Consider the following 22,476-nt stretch of genomic DNA (forward strand, 5'->3'; position numbering starts at 1 on the left):
AGACCAAAAGGTTTTTTTTAAAATGCTTCAATCTGCATTTAGACTCTATCAGTTCATTCTCAGGAGGTGGTGGATAGCATTTTTCATCCTGAATTTTTTGAAATTGTCTTAGATTACTGTATTGCTGAGAATAGTAGCTAAGTCATTCAGTTGATCATCTTACAGTATTGCTGTTACTGTGTACAATGTGTTCCTGGTTCTGCTCATTTCACTTTTTGTCAGTTCTTTCTAGGTTTTTCTGAAAGCATCCTGCTTGTCATTTTTTATAGTTTAATAGTATTCCATCACAATCATAGACCACAGCTTGTTCAACTATTCCCCAAGTGATGGACATTCCTCAATTTTCAATTCTTTGCCATTAAAAAAAGAACTGCTATAAATATTTATTGTTATAAATAAGTCCTTTTCATATTTTGTCATAGAGATCTGGTAATGGTATTGCTGGGTGAAAGAATATGCAGTTTTATGACCCTTTGGGTATGGTTCTAAATTACTCTCCAGAATGTGTCCACCAACAGTGTATTAGTGTCTCAATTTTCCCACACCCCCTCCAACATTTATCATTTTCCTTTTTTGTCATTAGCCGGACTGATTGGTGTGAGTTGGTACCCTAGAATTGTTTTAATTTGCATTTCTCTAATCAGTAGTGATGTGGAGCATTTTTTCATATGATTATAAATAGTTTTGATTTCTTATTCTGTAAAGTATCCTTTGACCATTTATTAATCAAAGACTTAACATTCTTATAAATTTGACAATTCTCTAAATATTTGAGAAATGAGTCCTTTATTAGTGAAACTTGCTATAAAATCCTTTTCTCTACTTTTCTGCTTTCCTTTTCATCTTGGCTGCATGGGTTTTGTTCGTGTGAACCCATTTTAATTTAATATAATCAGATTTATTCATTTTACATCCCATAGTGTGCTCTATCTCTTGTTTGTCATAAATGCTTCATAGATCTGTGAGATAAACTATTCCAAGCTTCCATAATTTCTTATGGTATCACCTATAGTTATATTATTAGGTGATTTGAGATGTTAGTTTATAGCTAGTTTCTGCCAAACTTTTCCAGTTCTCCCAGCAGTTTTTATTAAAAAAGTGGATTCTTGTCCCCAAAGCTTAGATATTTGGGTTTTTCAAAATATAGATTACTAAGGTAATTTACTACTGTATGTTACGTACAAATCCTGGTTTTGCTCTCCATTCTGTGTTCTTCTGTACTATTTAGGTTTCTTTGAAATAATCTACTTCATAATTTCTTTCAGCAGGATAATTTCCTTAAAGTTTATATACCACATTTTGTTCAGTTGTTTAAGAGGTAATCTAAGACCATCTTCTGAAATTCTAGTCCTTTGCTCTCCTTACTCACTTCCTTTAGCAAAAGGAAATTTGAATTATGTGTAGCTTATTCCCTCCCAGTAGCTTCCCTCTTACTCCTTCCTCCCTTGCTGACCCACCTCTCCCCCGTTCTTATTTGTTTACTGGTTGCAGATTGTTGTTTTTCTGTACCAAACTCTTTGTGTGTATATATGTGTGAGAAAGAAGAGTTCAGCCTTCTTTTATTTCAGATAAGAGTGAGGTTTATCTGATGCCTGTTTTCTTTGCTCCTCTTTTCATGTTTTGTTTACTCTTTTCATGCATCCAAAATTGAAAAACAAAACAAAAACCCCTTACCTTCTGTCTTAGAATCAGTACCATGTATTGATTCCTAGGCAGAAGAGCTGTAAGAACTAGGTTGTGGGGATAAATGACTTGCCCAGGGTCACACAGTGAGGGACAATCTGAGGACAGAATTGAGCTCAGGACCTTCCATCACTGGGCCAGGCTCTCAATTCACTAAGCCACCTATATTCCATCCCTTCCCTCTGGCCAAATTTTGAGAAAATAATAAATTTTACCTTTTTTGGTATTTTTTTTTTGCACACTTCATTTCCTTTCCCTTCTCTTACCTTCAGAATGGCCTCAATCTAGCCATAGGACCATTTCCCCCCTCTTTTTCTTACTTAAACTCCCTTCATATTTTAAGATTCTAAAGAGACATGTTTTCCCCCCTCCTAGGATAGTAGTATTACATCATTATATAGTTCCTTCTTATTGTTCAACTTTCCTTTCTATGTTTCTCTGGTTTCTTGTATTTGTATTCCAGTTCCTACTTAGCTTTGAGCTTTTCATCTGAATTCTTGAAGGTTCTTAATTCCATTAAAGGTCCTTTTCCCCCACCTTTACCACCATACTCAGCTTTGTAGAGCAGATTATTCTTGGTTGTAATACTTTCTCTTGCTTTTGCAGTATTCAAAAATATCATTTTAAAAGTTGAAACTGCTAGGTCTTGTGAACCTGAATATGATTCCTTGGTTCTTGAACTATTTCTTTCTGGATGTTTGAAGTATTTTTTTCTTTGATATGGGCAGCTCTGGATTTTGGCTATGATGTTCCCGGGACTAATTTTGTGCAGATAGGCACCAGCCATTTATTAAGCTCTTACTATGTGCCAGGCACTGCCTTAAGCCCTGGAGATACAAGGAGCTTACATTCCATCTGGGGAAGACAATACACCATAGGGAGCCGGAAAGAGGAGTGAGGTAGATACCTGCTGGTTGTGGGGGAAAATGTTATTGAAGTTTGGAATGTCAGAAGCAGAGCATTGATTGGAACCAGGAGGGAAAGGACTGTTGGCTAGCCTGGTCCCCTCTTCTAAATATAGGCTCTGAGGAGAACTGAGGCCTCAGGCAGCTGAGCCATGATTCCAAAGTGAAGTCCTCATGTCTTCACTTTGACTCCCAGTTCTAATGGTGTTGCAAAGTTTTCTTTCATGAATTCTTTAACTATGGTGTCTGTCTGTTTTTCTCCCTTTAAATTGTGGTTTTCAGGGAGTTCAGTGACTCATTCCTTAGGTACTTCTCTCTGATCTGTTTTCTAGGATAGTTGTTTTTGACATCAGATTTTATATTTTATTCTCTATTTTGATTTTGTTTTTAATATTTTTTGCTATCTCATGGATCTATTGTTATCTCTTTGGTCTATTTTAGGTTTCATAGAGTCCATTTTTGAGTACTTTATCTTCTAAACTATTAATTCTTTTAAGTTTTCCCCCAAGAGCTTTTATTTTATTTTTCTTTCTTGCTTAATCTCACCTAGGTATTTATGTAACCTTTGTAGAAAATCCAATTTTTCCTTTGATTTATCATTCCTTGCAGTTATTAACAGAGTTTTTCTATTCTTTTTGGGGATCTCTAGATTTGCAATAATTTCTGATACTAACTGGAGTTTTATTTTCTTATCTGTCTTAACTTTTAATTCCTGAACTGAGACTTTGTCCTAGGTCCAAACTCCACTTCTTTTGTGATTCTGAGTGGAATTGTTAGTCTTAGAGGTCTCTGTTCTTGCTGCCTAAGACGTAGCCTTGGCTGTCTCTAGTTGCTGGAAGGCTATGCCACCTTGGTGCTGAAAAGGTTTCTTTGTCCTGTTACTCTTGGACTTCTGGCTGATCTCTGGGGTGGAAGAAGTCACAGTAGTTTCTCATTGGATTTCTTTTCTTTTTTTAAATTAGGGATATTAATAATCATTTAAAATGGTTTTTAGTAGCCATGGAGAAATGACTAATCAATCAAATAAAAAAAAGATTTATAATAAAAATTCTATCAATTATACACGAATGGGGGTAGCTGGGTAGATCAGTGGGACTGAGAGTCAGGCCTAGAGACAGGAGGTCCTAGTTTCAAATCTGGCCTCAGACACTTCCTAGCTGTGTGACCCTGGGCAAGTCACTTGACTCCTATTGCTTAGCCCTTACTGCTCTTTTGCCTTGGAACTAATACTTAGTATTGATTCTGAGACAGAAGGTAAGGGTTTAAAAGAAATTATAGAATGCTCATTAAAATTCAACAGAAACCCCTACCCCATCACTGTAAATATCCTGCCATGATGGTGTATTTACTTTCTCCCTCCCCCCACCTCATTGGATTGCTTGATCTTTAGTCTTGGAATTTCACTCTTGCTGGGAGGTCTGCTTTCTCTTCATGCTGCCTTATTGGCAGGTGCTGAAGAAGCCTTTTAAGTTCAAGTGCTCTAGAAATAAAATTGAATTATTACTTGATAAGCTATCCTTTGGGGATTTTTCCCCCCTGGTCTATCTAGAACTACCTAATTGCTCTTGGTATTAAATTAGTTTTAGTTTTCTTTGTTGATAATAGCAGAATATCTGGGGCAGCCTGACTCATCCATAGTTGTAGAACTTTTTTCATTAGTCACTCATCCCAGGATGAAACCACATTTCCAGGGCTAATGTGTGGAGCATCTCTGCTTTCTATCTATGTGTGTGAAAACCTGTCTTCTGTTTCAGAACAGACACAAGAGAGCATCCAACGCTTTGAACAGCAAGCAGGGCTGAGAGACGCAGGATATACTCCCCATAAAGGCCTTACCACAGAAGAAGCCAAGTACCATCGTGTGGCGGAGGCAGTCCATGTGAGCACACAGTAGATTGAAGGATTTAGAAAATGTCACTTATGGAAACTTAACATAAAAAATGCAGTAGATATTTCATGTAATAAAAGCTCTCATTTCTAGATTGTTTTAGACCTTTCCTAATAACTGTTGTGACAAAGGTGGTAGAATGATCATTCTCATTTTACATGTTATAGTATTCTTGCATTTATTCTGCAGAATGCAGATTGACTTGAGGTCAGTAGACAATTATTTTTGTTTCTATTTTTTCCTTTCAGACTGAATTTGTTGAAGTCTCAAAGAATGTTTGCTTATCATCTCCTCTCTTTCTAAATGAAATTATTTTTTAGACCTAATTCATATCATTATGTGACTTAATACAAAGGTTAACTGTCCACAGCTACTTTGTCATCTTTGACAGTGCAATGTCATGAATTCACCGGATAGTTGGGGAATTTAAATGACTGAATCCATTGTTAAAAATCAGATTTAGGGATTACAAATCTTAGATAAAAAATATTGGACTTCTCTTCTGGGTTTCCCATAATACTTGGTAAAGAGAGGGGATTTATATGTAGAGCACATTGGTGACTCCAGATTTGATGGCACAGTGGGAGTGGGACCAAAGAAAATGAAAAATTATCTTTTGGAAAAAGAAATAATGTCAGATCTTTGTAAAAAAAAAATTTATTTCTCTCATGTTTGAGCAGGAAGGCCTCTAAGCAAGTCTTGTCTAGGAATAAAAGGGCTCAAATAACAACTCGTTACTTGCCTGATCTTCTCACTATAAATGTATTCTTTTTTTTTTAACCCTTACTTTCTGTCTTTCAATACTGTATATGGGTCCCAAGGCAGAAGAGCAGTAAGGACTACGTAATGGGAGTTAAGTGACTTGACCAGGGTCACATACTAAGAACTGTCTGAGGCCAGATTTGAAGGTCTCTAGGCCTGACTCAATCCACTGAGCCACTTACCTACCCTGCACAAATATATTCTGATATTTGACTCTTGTCCATCAAGCCCTGAAATGCCATCAGACTGCCAGGCAGAATGGCAGCAGTTAAGCAAAGAAGGCTGTCCTTGCATTGTCTAGATTGTCTAGAGCAGAAGCTAGAGAACTTTTTTTATCATTGAGTGTGACCTATATAGGGGAGAAATTAATTTAGAGCTACATACAGATAAATATGCCCAATATACTTCACTATAATCATTCTAACTCATCTACTTAAAAATTAGAAATATTTTCCAGTTTACATTATGACTATTCAGGGGGCATTAATCCTGTTCTAATCTCTCATTGGGTTGTAGAGATGACTCCAGGATTTTAAATGTAGTGATAGAGTATTACAGAGAGGCACATCTAATGAAGCTTGCAGGGCTTCAGATATAGAGCTGGTGACATTGTCTCTTATTCAGCCTTACTTTTTACAGAAAATATTGCATTATTCTACTAGCTATAGTTTCTCTCATTCTTAACATTTTAGGAGAGGAGAAACACCCATCATTCCTCACTGCCCCTTAAGATCATATCTTAATCACCAACAATCACTTCAGTTTCTATTCCTTTAGGTTATTTCATCCATTAATGTCATTATATCCCATTCCTAATTGCAGTTATCTCAAGTTTTGAACCTGGTTCTAGTCATCCTTTCTATATGACTAACAAGCAATCTTTTCTCTACTCAAAATTAAACCTTCTCACTTTTGGATTTTAGTAGACTTGGGAACATTCCCTCAAAGAACCTATTTCCCAGGACCCTCAGCCTCCTCAGGTTCTGTGATTTACACTTTTATTTTTATTCATCCATTTACAATGGTAATCCTATATTAAATCTCATTTTCTCCCATAATTGTACTACTTAAACCCTATCAGAACTCTGAAATTTTTCTTTCTCATCATCCATAGAGTCCTCTGCCTTATTAGGTTTTGATTAATTTTGTTTTGTCTTGTAATATTTAGTTATAAATATCTGGACTCTTAGCTGATATGGAGGCCATATGCCCTTCTGTTATTCCCTTCTTCCTTCTTATGTTTTTTGATCCCATACCTCTTTGCCTTTGCATAGCCTTTCCCTGATGCCTATAATGCATTTTTTCTTACTCCTATTAAACTCAATTCTTAGCTTGCTTTTTTTTTTTGTTTTGTTTTTAAGGCTCAGGTTCCATCTTTTGCATAAAGCTTCTTATTAACCCTTGGTAATGGGCTCTCCTTCCTCAGATTACTCATATTTATGTATATATGCATGAGCTGTATTACGTTCTAGGGGAATTAAAAACCATTAAAGACAAGGAGACTATCTTTTTCTATCTTTGTGTCCCAAGTACCAGCACAGGACTTTACATAGAGGACATATTTAAACTGAGCTGGAGATCAGAATTGAGACTCTGCTCTCTTCCTTGGATCAGAGCCACACAGCTCTAACTTGCTTCTCTTGTCAAATATATAAGGCCCAAACCAAAATAGCCTGGAACAGATTAAGGAAGAATTTAAAATAAAAAGGCTAGAAAATTCTTTTATAAATGAAATGAGAACAGTAGAGTGAAGAAAAATTATGGTATATGAATGTAATGAAATACTGCTTTGCTGTAAGAAATTACAAAGGATACTGTTTCAGAAAAACTTGAGAATGATGCAGAGTGAAGTAAACAGACTCAGAAACCTTTTGTATAGCAATATATAAAGTTTTATAAAGACAACTCAGAATTAGGGATTCTGATCAACACAAGGACCAATCACAATTTTAGAGAATTCCTGCTGAAATTCACTTCCTATCAGGACTCATTGCAGTTTGAGACACTTTTCTTTTTGGATATGGCCAATGTAGAAATTTATTTTGCTTGACTATGTATTGTATTCTGTATACATATTGTGTATGTATACATACACACATACATACACACACAGTATAAATATTTCTTAGCGGGGGTAGGAGTGAAGGTAGATTTTAAAAAATATATAATTTAAGAATAATAAATGCTTGTTGACTGCCCAGTGCATTGCAAAGTTTCCATTAGATTTTTTTAGAGATGCATGAATTATGAATTATCACTTTTTTAAAAATTATTTTTTCTCCTGATTTTCAAAACATTTATTTTTTTCTCTTTTCTCATCTTTGTTAATACTGTGGGTATAATGAAAAAAGATGTGCATATTCCAAACAAGTCAACATTTCCATATTGGCCATGTCTGAAAAGTTATATCTCCTAATGCATATGAAGTTAATCATCTCTCTGTCAGGACCACTTTTTTTTTGGTCAAATGTCCTAGATGTTATTTATGGCACTTCTCAAGCACAAATATTATTGATAGCATTATTTTCCTCTTAATTTTGCTTCTTTAAAGACCATTGTGTATTTCATGATTTCCAGTTACAGCAGCAGCAGGACAATATGTTTAAGATGCTTTTGTGGTAGGGAGCAGCTTGCAGTCATTGAAGGTTTTTTATTTCTCTTCAGTGAATTTTTGTATATCTTTTTCCATCTGGCCAATTCTGCTTTTTATGACGTAATTGTTTTCAATGGGTTTTCGTGCCTCTTTTACCATTTGGCCTATTCTATTTTTAAGGCATGATTTTTTTCAGTATTTTTTGGTGCCTCCTTTACCAAGCTGTATTATGATTTTTCTTGCATCATTCTTATTTTCCCAATTTTTCCTCCACCTCTCTTATTTGATTTTTAAAATCCTTTTGGTGCTATTCCTTTTTAAGTTTGAGACCAATTCACATTTTTCCTGAGATTTTAGATGTTTCAATTTTGATTTTATTTTCTTCTGAATTTGCTTTAGATATTTCCTGTCACCATAATAACTTCATATGGTCAGGTTGTTTTTGGTTTGTTAATTTTTTCAGCCTTTTTTTTTTTTTAGAACTGGTTCTGGGGAGTGATCTGCAAGTGTTTAGTTCTTCCAGGGTGGTATGATCTAAGGAGGAGAGTTCTGGTTATTACTCTCTTGGCCTGTGCTCTAGTCTGTGAGTACCATAAGTACCAGGGTTCCTGCTCCATTGCCACTGCAAATTCTGGTGTCCTAGTGTTTCTTATTACCCTGAGATTGTAACTCAGAACTGTGCAACATAATCCTGTACCTAGTGCCAGCAGAGGGATCTCTTGAATTTCCTTCTGACCAGTTGTATGACCCTCTTAGCATCCTTGGGCTGAGAGCTCTGGAAGCCGCTGCTGCTGATTCAGGTACCCCCAAGGCCTGCTGCTGGTTTGCTGGGAGCATTGTCAATGTTGGACTCTGTTCTATTCTCACTCTGGTGTTCTTTCTTCCTGAGCTCTTGGGCTGTCTTTGAGTTGTCTTGGGCTGAAAAAATGTTTCACTTTGTCCCTTTTTGGGTTCTGCCACTCCAGAATTCATTTGAAGTTGTTTGGAGGGGAATTTGGGAGAGTTCATAGTCTCTGCCTTTTCTCTGCCATCTTGGCTCCCCCTCTATTATTTTATTTGTAAAGTGAAAACTAGCCTAATCTTTTATAAGTTCATCTGCAGAATATATGTGTGTGGGGGCATGCATGCTGTTATAAAAATCAAAGATGTAGATTGATAGAGGGAGGGTAAACTAAACTGGTAATTGTGTGACAGCAGTGGAGTCCAGATAGGTGGGTAGGGCAAAATCAACTGAGGCTTGCCTCTAGCTAGATGATGTGACACCTCCTTCCTTTATAACAGTGCCCAGGCAGGATCCTTCAGGTCAATGGATGGTATCCCTTCAGGTCTTACCTGGGGTTGATTGATAATAGATATTGGGCTCTATTAGCTTTGAAAACAGTTTATCTCCTTTCCCAGAGAAGCTATGAAATAACCACTCTAGGATGGTACTTGAAAGGCTTTATCTATATTTAGCAAAGAGGGGTATTGGGAATGGATAGAGGAATTGGGAAACCCTAACTAATTTGATGATAATAAACCCTCAGAGCTGTAGGCAGGTAATTGCTTCAGGATAGTTAGCTCCTCTGGCTCAGCCTGGCCAAAGCCAAACCAAAGTAAGCAAGCTGTTGCTTGATGTCTTTCAGCTTCTTCTTCTTTCTGTTAGATGTTATGCCTAAACAGGCTTCAGGTATCCACCCCTTTCCACCCACTTCTTCTCCTGCCCACTTCCAGGATCCCTCCTGGGCCTTGGGAAACCTAGATAACTACAGATGATTTGATTTCCTAATATCTAGGGCAGTAGAATCAGAAGAGTGATGGTCTGGGTACAGACTGACAATGCTAGTCAGGTACAAGTCAGGAGGATCTTGCAAGGTTGATCCAAGCAAGTCACCAATCCCCAAAGACCAGGATCCACAGATCTCAAGTCCAAGGGAAGGAAAGGAACTGCCAGGTCTGCCAGGGTATTTTATATCCCCCTGGGCCAACCGCTTTCTCCCCTGTCCTCACGGCCCCTGGGAACATTCTAAGATCCAATGGTCCTCACCCGTCAATCAAGGGTGAGACTCTCTGCTCCCAGAGTTTCAATATAACAATGCACACATATACCTATTTATCCATCTATCCACTAATGGACTGATCATCTCCTTGCTAGGCAATGTGCAATTGCATTTTTTACTATCTGGATTGTTAGGGTTGTCTTTGACCATGGATCTTGTTGAGGCATTGTAACAGTCTATATTAAATATAGGTATCCCTTCTACATTTTGACTCTCCCTATTGTAGTTTTTATATATTGTGGGTGAAATTAAATGGGAATTTTTTGTGGGGCTTTGTGGAAGCTATAGATGACAGGCAAAGGCCAGCACATCACACAAAGAAAGTTTAGAAACTCAGAAATGCATAAAATATATGCATGATATCAAATATACATAAATTTGATGTTTTAATACCATAAACATATACAACTTTTACTATAAACACCCCACAAAAGAAAAAATGGAAAATTTCAGACTTGTTTTCTGGTTATGAAGGGAGAACCAAAAAATTTTTATGCAGATTCTCCATATGGCAGGGGTGCCAGGCCCTAACCCCCATGATGTAGAAGGACACCTATACTTCTTTGTGGACTTTATGCAGGATATCCTCTATGACAATAGTGCACATCTTTGGTGAACATTTATTTCCCTATTTTATGACATGCTGGGTACTGAAGCTCATTGAGCAAAACTGTTGTCACGGAATCTTTTGTACTAAATACTTTTAAGTCCATAATAGACATGCAGTGAAAAATCAAATGGTGGTGTCCTCTGCTCCTAAACCAACTTTTTTTAAATCTAATTTCAAAGCTAGTACTTTGGGTACTTAGTGAAGTTCTGGCTTCAACAGCGTAAAATTTTTTTTATATTCATATTTTTATTTTTTATCAAATTACATGTAATAAATCACACAGGTTTTCCTAAGTTACATAATTGAACTTATCTCCTCCTTCCCTCCCCCCCCCCCCCAATTTTTTGTTTGTTTGTTATTTTATAGATATAGGAAGCTTCTGCTAAAACTACTATTCAGACAGTTCTTTGCAACTTTACAGAGGATTGTCCAGTGCCTTAAGTGATTGATCCAGGGTCATATAGCCAGCATGTGTCAGGTGACATGGGAACCATGGCCTTTTTGGCTTTTGAGGACAGCTTTTTATCCATTATGACAAGTTACCTTCTTACAACATTAATTGGTGCTTTAGTTCTTAGCCAGTTTGTAGGACTATGTGAGCTGGCACCTTGGCATGCAGTCAAACATTTCACTCCTTCACCTTGGTCCCAAGATCAGCTGTTATGTCTGTTTACTTCCCTTCTCATATATAGCACTTTGTTACCTACAAATGCCCCTTCATAGTTGTGTAATCTGTTACTCATAAAGTAATAATATTTAATTACTGCTAGGAGCAAAGAGTTATTTCATCATGACAGCACTTAAAGTAACATTTTATTCTGAAAATGCAAAGGATCTAGAACTAGAAGGGACCTTGGAGATCATGCATACCAACTCCCTTATTTTACAAAAAGATATGGGAATGGGCACCTGGAGAGGTTAAGGAACTTGGTTAGGGTTATATATGTAGTAAGTAGAGCTAGACTCTGAACATAGCTGCTTCAACTCCAAATCTAGTGCCATTGCTACTGTATAGTGAATTAGAAATAGGTGCCTTTGCTTGATTTTGTTATATTTACATCTTAAAATATATTCAGTGAGTCTTCCCTTTTAAGAAAGATTTAAAAATTCAGCTACACATCCACAACTTTTGACAACTTAAGCAGTATTCTAGAGCTAGGTATTCTCACCTCTTCCTTGAACATAGCATTCAAAGCTTTATTTGATTGTTTTTGTTTATATTGTTGTAATCACATACATTATTTTCTGTTCTGATTGATTCTGTATGAGTTCTGTTTTGTCATATCATACAACTTGCCATCTTTCTCAGAATTTCTCATTGTTTCTTTTGGTTCCATTACCATTCATTAATGGTGTGCATATACTGTACATGGTAGTTGGTAGTCTCTTATTTCATTGTGACTGGTTATAAGCAAAATTTTTTGTGTTTTTTCATTCTGAAGAATTAAACACATGCCTAAGAGGAATATCCCCTACCATTCAGCAACATTATTGTACATAAATGAATTGGTCAGGAAGCCTTAGCCTGGGGGTGGGGGAGGGGCACAGGAGGTGGGGAAACTCTCATTTTTAGCTCTCACTTTTCAAATTTATAAAACTGTTTCTTTGAAATAACCTTGTGAGACAGGTCGTGCAAACATTATTCTCATCTTAGAGGAAATTGAAAGTGAATTTTCCTAAATTCAAACAATTTATAAGGACTTCATCTCACACTTCATGACTTCAAGTCTAGGACTTTTTAAAAAATATACTATGTTGCCTTTTGCAATCCTGTTTTCTTAATATTATGTTCCTGGGAAATATATTCTCAGAATCCTTTTCACTTGGGCTTAGCTTATTTTCTTTTTTTAAAAATACTTTCCTATTTGAATTGTATACATTTTTACTCAAATCTCCTAAATTGTGTGTGTAAATCTGAACCTTTATTCTAGATTATCCTACCCTGCCCTTGATACTTTTCATCTGGTTCTCTTCAAGTTAATTGGGTACTTCTCACAGATGCTTTCATCCGTAGGATGTCTTTGCTACTTTATATCAGTGTCAAGTGTTCTGTTTTGATAGCTGCCTGTATTAATCATACTTTCTATTCCAACTATTTCAGTAAATTATATGTAACAACAGTGAGAAACTTGCTATTTGCACCTGGATTTTGGATAATTGCTTCTGTGACAGTACCAGATTTTTTAATAAGATTTTAAAACATCATTTTTTGTTAATATTTTTTGTAAATATTGCCTTTGCCTTTGCAAAGAATGACTAGATTGACTGGAATATTTAATGATAACCCTCATTTCTGTTAAAGACTACAAAATGATTTTTGTTTTAAGTACATTTTAAAAAATTATTGACATATTTTGTTTTAAAGTGCCTAAATTTCCCACTATATCCGTCCCATTCTTCTCCCAGAGGGCCATGCCATCTAACTAAGATTAAAAAAAAAGGGGACAAGATGAGAAGACACTACTTCTTTTCTCTGTAGAGATTAAAAAGCTATCTCTACCTTTTCTTTGCAAATACTATAGAACATTATATGTATTTCTTTTAAAATTTATTTAAAAAAAAAACCCTTACCTTCTGTCTTAAAATTAGGTATTGGTCCCAAGGCAGAAGAGCAACAAGGACTAGACAGTTTGAAGTTAAGTGACTTGCCTAGGGTCACAACTAGGAAGTGTCTGAAGTCAGATTTAAATCCAGGACCTTCAAATCTCTAGGCCTGGCTTTCTATCCCCTGAGCTACCTAGCTACACCTACATTACATATATTTTCAGTCATTTCTCATCAGAAATCATTAATTAATTATTAACCAATTATTAATTGGTTATTCTGGTGTTTCCCCACTTCCTTTTTTTAAAACAATTTTTATGAGATGGGCTAAGATAGGGCACGAGGGAGGGGTGCTTGGGGAAATTCTGGTAGTTAAAATAGAAAGAGGGAAAAAAAATCTGCAAAACTGATTAATACCTTGGGGTAGGGGTTGCGGGGAGAACCAGACCTTATGTACAGTATTGGACACTCAAGGATGTGTCATCTCTGCAAAAGGAGTAGAGAAAGTTTGTCTTCTCATGTCTCTTCTTTGGGGCCACTCTTGTACTTTGTAACTTTGCAACATTCAAAACTTTGCAACATTCATTTTGTTTGATTGAGGTTGCTCTTTCTGTTAATATTGTATTGACTATGTATATCATTTTCTTGGCTCTGCTTACTTCATTTTGTATCATTTCATTACAAATCAGTTCTTTACAAAATCCTAGACATAGGTACCATACAAGGATTAAGATGCCTGTTTTATGGATAAGGAAGTAGAGATTCAATCAGAATATATAGCATAAAAAACAATGGATTTGGAGTCAGACTGGGAGTTGAATTTTGCTTCTGGCCTTATTGTCTTTGTGACTCTTGGTAGATCATTTCACTTCTCAGAACCTTAATTTCTTCATGCATTTGGATTTGAAGATCTTAAAACTCTTGTCACTTCTGAATCCTAGGGTCCTATGGAATGCAACCTTGGTTCTTTGCTTTGCAGTTCAGAATTTTTGCTCTTACTCCATTAACTTAAGTTGAGTAGGAGGGGAAGATTAAGCAAAGAAAGATGGGTTTTATTCCAGCCCATAATCCCCCTGTAATAATTAAAATTAAATTATGAGGCTGCTAGCAGCTTTAATAACTTTATTATATTAAAGTAGCAGTAGTAAAGGGAGAGAAAGGTAAGAGAGAGGTAGAGAGTAACTTAGCTTACTACTCTATTGGCCGCAATGATGGATTGAAGATCATCACTGACAAGAGTTCCTTCAGGATCTAAGCTCCAGCCAGAAGACCCTTGAACCAAAGGCTCCTGATCTGACCTTAATAGCTCTTTTCTACACCCACTAACTTTCACAGGGCACATCTCAGGAACCAACCTTACTTTCTTAATTTGTCCCGGCTGCCTAGGTGGGCAGTGCCTGTGGAATCAGTTTCCTGTTGTAGGAATTTAAATTTAAGTTTTTATGCTAATATGAAAGTTCTAGAGCAGGGGTTGGCAACGTATGGCTCTTAAGTCATATCTGGCTCCACTTCCTGAACTGCCAGTCCGGGCAGAGCCCCAGGATGTGCCCCAGGGGGCCCTTCAGCCCCCACCCGATATTCCAGTACCTTCCACCTCCATTCTCCTTCCGCACGGGTTTATGGCTGTCATGGCCAAAAAGGTTGCCGACTCCTGTTCTAGAGTAATATTGTGGTCACCAATTTAAAAATATTACCGCTTAAGTAAAAATGACTTAGCTTTATTTACTAAGAGGTGGAAAGAGTGAAAATGGAAAAATGTAGATAAAGAGACAGAAAGTATTGCCTAGCTACAAATACCCTAAGTTTAATCCTAATGTGTCCAGACTGCAAATGAGAATCTGAAAGCAAATCTCATCAGAATAGTCCTAATTAGGAAGCTGAAATCCAAAGAGCCAGGAGATGCTGAAGAAGCACATGAGGCTAAGACCACCAAGAATCTCAGAACTCACGATGAAGGGAGTGTCCCACTGAAATGCCAATGAGCAGAGAGGGTCTCCTCACAAAAGAACCAAGGAAGGAATCACTCAGCTCACCACCACAGGATCCAAGGAAAGAGTCTCCTCCCCCAGTCCAGCTCACCCATGCAAAGTGAATGATTGAATCTTCTAGCTGACCTTTTTTTTTTTTAAACATTTATTAATATTCATTTTTAACCTGTTTACATGCTTCATGCCCCTACTTTCCCCTTCACCCCCCGCTCTCCCCCCCACCCATGGCCGACGCATATTTCCACTGGTTGTCATGTGTGTCCTTGTTCAGGGCCTATTTCCATATTGTTGTTAGTTGCATTGGTGTGGTTGTTTCGAGTCCACATCCCCAATCATGTCTGCCTCAACCCATGTGTTCAAGCAATTGTTTATCTTCTATGTTTCCTCTCCTGCAGATCTTCCTCTGAATGTGGGTAGCGTTCTTTACCATAAATCCCTCATAGCTGTCTTGTGTCATTGTATTGCTGCTGGTACAGAAGTCCATTACATTTCATTTTACCATAGCATATCAGTCTCTGTGTACAATGTTCTTCTGGCTCTGCTCCTTTCGCTCTGCATCAGTTCCCGGAGGTCTCTCCAGTTCGCCTGGAACTCCTCCAGTTTATTATTCCTTTTAGCACAATAGTATTCCATCACCCGCATATACCACAGTTTGTTCAGCCATTCCCCAATTGAAGGACATACCTCAGAGTTGTTTTGATTTGCATTTCTCTAATTATTAGAGATTTGGAACACTTTCTCATGTGCTTATTGATACTTTTGATTTCTTTACCTGAAAATTGCCTATTCATGTCTCTTGCCCATTTATCAATTGGGGAATGGCTTGATTTTTTATACAATTGCTTTAACTCCTTGTATATTTGAGTAATTAGACCCCTGTCAGAGTTTTTCGTTATAAAGATTTTTTCCCAATTTGTTGTTTCCCTTCTGATTTTGACTACATTGTTTTTGTTTGTACAAAAACTTTTTAGTTTAGTATAATCAAAACCATTTAATTTACATTTTGTAATTTTCTCTAACTCTTCCTTGGTTTTAAAGTCTTTCCTTTCCTACAGATCTGACAAGTATACTATTCTGTGCTCACTTAACTTGTTTATAGTTTCCCTCTTTATATTGAAGTCATTCACCCATTCTGAATTTATCTTGGTGTAGGGTGTGAGATGTTGATCTAAACCTAATCTCTCCCATATTGTTTTCCAAATTTCCCAGCAGTTTTTGTCAAATAGTGATTTCATGTCCCAAAAGTTGGGCTCTTTGGGTTTATCGTACACTGTCTTGCTGATGTCATTTACCCCAAGTCTATTCCACTGATCCTCCTCTCTGTCTCTTAGCCAGTACCATATTGTTTTGATGACTGCTGCTTTATAGTATAGTTTAATATCTGGTACTGCTAGGCCCCCTTCCTTCACATTTTTTTTCATCATTTCCCTTGATATTCTTGATCTTTTGTTATTCCAAATGAAATTTGTTATAGTTTTTCCTAATTCAGTAAAGAAGTTTTTTGGTAATTTGATAGGTATGGCACTTAAATAGGTAAATTAATTTGGGTAGAATGTTCATTTTTATTATGTTAGCTCGTCCTACCCATGAATGGCTTTCCAATTGTTGAGATCCAGTTTTGTTTGGAAAGTGTTTTGTAGTTGTTTTCATATAATTGCTGTGTTTGTTTTGGTAGATAGATTCCCAAGTATTTTATATTGTCTAGGGTGATTTTAAATGGTTTTCTCTTTCTACTTCTTGCTGCTCTAATGTGCTGGAAATATATAGAAATGCTGATGATTTATGTGCCTTTATTTTGTATCCTGCAACTTTGCTAAAGTTGTTGATTATTTCTACCACTAGCTGGCCTTTTTAAAGCAGTATGTCACTTCCTGTTGCTCCCTCATTTTTTGGGAACCAATCACAGTCTTCGATTTGCCTAGCACTGCCCAAGGGAGGGGCCAGTCACCTTTGGAGGTATGAGGTTATTCTAGTAAGTGACTTGCAACTCTCTTACTTAGTGTCAAGTAGGAGTATTTTAAATTCTTGATTTGATTAGCTTAAAATAGCCAAGGGGAGAGTTAATCCTATCCTAACACTGTTCTTGGTTCTTGGGTTCTCTAACTTCTTTTCTCTGAGGGCCTGTCTATATCTGCACATCTCAGTGGTCTTTGACCTTCAAGTCACTGAGAGGTGATATAAAACAAAATGACATTGATGGAGAGGGAAATTCTCTTCCAATACCCCCCATGTGAACTTGAACCAAGTATTAGCTTATACCTCTCTAATAAGCTTTTTAAGTAGGTGTAAATTCCCCTCAGTCTTGTTTTTTTCTAATGCTTTTTCCTCCTCTCTTTCAAACAGAAATTGAAGTTGCAAAATGGAGAAATAACAAAAGATGATAGATTGACCGTTTCAGCCCAGTCCACTCCAAGTGGCACACCCCATTCTTCTCCCAGGCAAAAGCCCAGGTATGATTCCCTAGGACCTTTTCCCACAAAATATCACCAAAGCTTTCAGAAGTAGAATTAGTCTAAATTTGAACTCTTTGGAGCTTGCTAAAAACCATAGTGGTTATTTATTTATATAGCACTTGGAAGTTTATAAAACATTTATACATTATCTGATGGACCTTCTTGACAACTCTGAAGTTGGTGCTTTTTATTCCATTCCTGAGATGAGGAAGTTTGTAATAGCTTTATTTATAAATGTATATTCATCTACTCATCTTCCTGAATACTACAAATCCAGCACTCAATCCACTCATTCCACTATGCCATCTAGCTGACATCTAAATCTACCTCATTTGACAAGATGGGTCATGTTTTTTTAACTTAGCATTGGGTTTACATATTCCACCTATTGTTGTTCAGTTGTATACTACTCTTTTATGACCCCATTTGAGATTTTCTTGGCAAAAATATTGGACTGGTTTGTCATTTCCTTCTCACATAGCTACTAAGTGTCTGAGGCCAAATTTGAACTCAAGAAGAGGAGTCTGTTCCTGACTTCAGACCTGGCATTATCCATTGTGCCATGTAGCTGCTATATATACATATGCATGCACACATATATAAAAATATGTGTACATACACACACGTACATGTACTCCTTATACATTTGGAACTGTAGATGTGAAGCATTATGATAAAAGAATGTGTGTTCAGACATATGCTTAAGGTTTTAATTAGATATTTTGAAAACCCAGTATATAATAGATTGTTATCAGGGGAATTAGTGTTACAGGAATACTGAAATGGCATACTTGATTAACTTCTGGTGGAGTTTGGTTACATACTGATCATATATCTCTTGATGCTTCATTTGTATCTGGATTGTGCCAGAAATCATAAGCTGTTATTAGTTAGGCTACCAAGTTGTTAGACCTTGATGGAACATAATGTCTGTTAGAATAGGTAAATATAGGGAGGCTTATTACCTGATGATTTGGACCCCATAAGGATTCATAAGAATGGATATTAAGGGTACCCATGTGATTGAAAGGTGGCAGTGAGCCATGATTTCCATATTCCAATTCTGATTCTTCACTTGGGAATTTTTCTTTTGATGTTATTGGTCACTAAAGGAATGATTTTAGAGGTTTTTATGTAGTGGTTCTTGTGTGCTTTATGGATTTTTTGCTTGTTCCTTTTACTTCCAGAGGTTGGTTTGCTCATGGATCTTCTAATTCTTTACCGGGCCTAGAAATCAGCAGTATGGACTCTGGAAATGGCGATAGAGACAAACCCTCATCTGAAAAATGGAGCCTTTTTGGACCAAGAACCCTTCAGAAATCTGATTCAGGTATTGTGTTGAGGGGAAGTCACTTGTTAAAAGAGTTGTTTTGGATTAAGAAAAAGGAAGCCTACATACATAGCTAAGGGTTTGGACTGGCTCTCTCCATGGTTCCTATTCCAATAGTGCTTAATGTCTCTCAGTATTGGCAGTAACATTAACTAGTTTGCAAAGCATTTTATGTACAGTATTTGATGGGATTGCTGAAGACCAAAGGGCCATAGAATTAAGGATTGGAAGGAAATTTTTTAGAGATAATCTAATCCTTCTTATTTTATGTATTGGGAAACCGAGGCTGGTAGTGTCCCTTAGCTGAGACTGCACAAGTAGTAGTAGCAGAGCTAGGATTCTCAGGCCTTTACTACATGGCACTGCATCTCAAACACAAAATGTTGAAATGGATGGATGGAGGACGCCCCCCCAGGAAACATGGCAGATGTTTCTCTTTGTTTACTAGTATAAACAGATCTCTTTGTTTACTAGTATAGCTAAATGTACTTGAATTCTAGGTTCCAGGGATTTTAGATTGTTTAAAACAGGTCCAGATATTGTTGGGAGTGGTAGAGAAGGGAGGGTAGTTGAATTATGTAAATTTGTTTTGAAACAATTTTGTTTTTGAAAGGGGAAGGGCACAAACTTTATAGTGTTGTCAGGCACTGTGTTAAGCACTTTGTAGTCTCATTTGATCCTCACAGATCTTTAAAAGTGGGTGCTGAAACTGAAGCAGAGTTTGTGATTTGTCTAGAGTCAATAGCTAGTAAGTTTCATTTTTTTTTTTTTTAAACCCTTACCTACTGCCTTAGAACCTAAGGCAGAAGAGCAGTAAGGGCTAGGTAATAGGGGTTAAGTGACTTGCCCAGGGTCACGCAGCTAGGAATTGTCTGAGGCCAGATTTGAACCTAGGATCTCTTGTCTTTAGGCCTGGCCATCCAGCTGCCCTGTGCTAGTAAGTTTCTGAGGCCAGGTTTGAATTTAGGACCTATTGACTACTGGCCAAACACTGTATGCACTAAGTCACTCAGCAACCTTTAAATCCTAGGATACTACTGTTATTGCTTACCTTGACAGGCGTTATAAAGAGGTAGATGTCAATTGCTTATAAAGACACTAATTTCTTTTGGGGTTGTAGGTTTTTATAGTATGATTTGCTCATTACAGTATTGTATTAGTATAAATAGCATTCCCATTTTATAGCTGAGTAAATTGAGAACCAGAGATAAAATAACTTGACCCATAGTCTTAGAGCTAATGTTAGTCAAGGCTTCTCTGCTCAGGTCTCTTGACTCCCAAAGACAATGCTCTTTCCACTAACCAGTATGCCAGGGGGAGGGGCAGTAGAATTTGAGTTGGGAATATAGTCTTCTGTTCTGACCTGTAACATTTAGTTATGGCCTTGGGCAGATCATTCCTTGCTCTTAGTCAATTGGGGAATTCCCCACCTCTCCTGATTTCAGGGTTATTATAAGAATGTTAAAATGCTTCCTAAATAGGGGTGGGTTTGGTGGTATATGTATCCTTTAACAAATGGGAAGTAGGTAGGAAATAATGCCTAGGACAGTGGTGAACTGTTTAGAGATGGAGTGCCAGGTGCATGCACACCTCCCCCCTCCCCCCCTTTTTTTTTTTTTTTTTTTTTTTGAGAAAGTGCTACCATTGGGCTGCTGGGCAGAGGGTTGGGTGATATGAAAAAGAAAAAAAAAAGAGGGAGAGGAGAAGGAGAGGGGAAGGAGAGCAGTTACGCCCAAGGCTTCTCTGCCTTTCTAGTAATGAGCCTGGGGTGGGGGTGGGGTGGCTGTACGCCCACAGAGAATGTTCTATGTGCCATCTTTGACACCCATGCCTAGTTTTGCCATCACTGGCCTAGGATGTTACTTCCTATATAAATATAGTCATAAAGGGACAGTGCTGAGGGGGGAAAAAAGGCTACTTCCTTATGTTGGTGCCCCTTCTTCTTTTTCTAAGTTCTAAGGTGGTGTAGGAGATTTTTCACCATGCTGTATAAATGATCTCCCTTTCAGCTCTGAGCTTCTCCTCGGCTTTCCAGGATGGTTTCTAAGTTTCCTGAATTAAACTTGTGAAATTGTATATGTAGCTTTGTTGCCTACTATAAGTTGCTTTTGTCTTAGAATCCAACTCCCAAAATGGAAACACTCTGTCTTAGTAGCTTTACTTTCTTCACTCAGGTTTCAGTATCCAGACCTACAGAGGTACTCAGAAACCATTACCAGTGGAGCTCATTCGTGCTCAGGCTACTAGAATTGCAGAAGACCCAGCGGCCTTCAAGCCACCTAAGATGGACCTTCCAGTAATGGAAGGAAAGAAACCAGCTCCACGTGTCCATAACCTCAAACCAAGAGACATGAATGTGTTGACTCCCACAGGGTTCTAAAGCTCCCTTTTCATATGAGCAAAGTTGCATTTCCTGTTGACCCAGTTATGTAGAGAGAGGATATTGTAGGCAGACTTTTCCTTCTTCCCATCCACTTTGCACTTGACATAGGAAAGATGTCATCCATTTACAATTCTGCTGATGAAGATAGTATTCCTGGGGAGGTAGTGATTGTTTCTTTAATTATTTGTGGCAAAGCTTGACTCTTTCTAATACTAGAAGACCTATTTTGTAAAGACCCAAAATTGATCTGAATAAACTTCTCACAGCACAGTCAACCACACCCAACTACAGATCTTTAGAACTAGATTGCAAGGGATAAGAGGAATAATTAAAATCTGGTAGACTTTTGTTCTGCATATTTATCCAAGGTAAATATATTTGTTTGGTGTTTCTTTTCCTTGATAAGTAATATTCCCATTTTCCAGCTTAGATGCTGTGTATGCTTCTTAGAAAATCAAAGCTGGTCTAGAATCAAAGCAGCAATTCAGGAGCCTTGTGTCCTGGTCTCTAATGGGGAATGCCCATTGGAAATGGAGACTCTGACACTAACTTTTATGTCAAAGATATTTAAAAGGTATCATTAGTCCTTTGGTTATAGGCTTGAAGTAGGAGGAGATCTGGTCTACCCTGCCTCCTACCAAAGTGGGCTTTTCTTTTTGGAACCCTCATACATTGTGGTTTGTGACTGGAATGGTGAAATCTTTGCTGCTTCTAGTAAAAAAAGTGGTCATTGTTCACTTTGGCAATAAGCTCACACAGACTACCAACTGATTCTGTTATTAACGGAGATTCTGTGCAATGTTTTGTGCTGTTAAGAGTTTTAAAAACTTGAACTGAAGTAAGCTCAGTATAGTTCTTCAGTGATCTGAGATAAATCATCTTGTGACTTTTACCCTCACTTAGTATTGGCCTGAATCCTTTCTTGGTAGAAAAGTATGAGGAAATAAAAGCTTTTCAACTTGAGAACTTAAAAAAAAAAAAAAAAAACCAAACAACCCCAAAACGATGATATCATCCCTTTAACTGTTGTGTGTGTTCTCCCTGCCACCCCCACCCCCCATGTGTTTGAAGTAATAATTTTATTACTCTTTTATATCTAAGTGCTCTCATTTCTGGAAGCATGCTATCATTTTCTCCTACTCCTGCTTTTTTTTTTTTTTTTTTTTTGAGTGTTCCCTAAAATGATGTTTCTGAGGGAAGAAATATAGTACCTAAGAAGGCTCAGGCCCTTGTATTTCATGTGTATGTAGTACTCCTTATTTATGTGCTGACCATGATTTGAGAATAAAATCTTATGG

At 37.3% G+C, this 22,476-nt stretch overlaps 1 protein-coding gene across 3 annotated transcripts in view; it reads left to right on the forward strand.

Annotated features, from left to right (window-relative positions):
- Window positions 1–22,271, forward strand: part of KIAA1191 (KIAA1191 ortholog) — a 35,946-nt gene extending 13,675 nt beyond the window's left edge. For all 3 annotated transcript variants that reach the window (XM_044664431.1, XM_044664432.1, XM_044664433.1), the window contains 4 exons: window positions 4,343–4,467; window positions 17,356–17,462; window positions 18,653–18,795; window positions 20,970–22,271. In XM_044664431.1, the coding sequence (XP_044520366.1) occupies window positions 4,343–4,467; window positions 17,356–17,462; window positions 18,653–18,795; window positions 20,970–21,175 (581 nt within the window). In that variant the 3' untranslated portion in view covers window positions 21,176–22,271. The remainder of the gene's footprint in view (window positions 1–4,342; window positions 4,468–17,355; window positions 17,463–18,652; window positions 18,796–20,969) is intronic.
- The last annotated feature ends 205 nt before the right edge of the window (window positions 22,272–22,476 follow it).

The sequence above is a fragment of the Gracilinanus agilis genome, chromosome 2 (assembly GCF_016433145.1).
Source record: "Gracilinanus agilis isolate LMUSP501 chromosome 2, AgileGrace, whole genome shotgun sequence".
NCBI classification, from domain to species: domain Eukaryota; kingdom Metazoa; phylum Chordata; class Mammalia; order Didelphimorphia; family Didelphidae; genus Gracilinanus; species Gracilinanus agilis.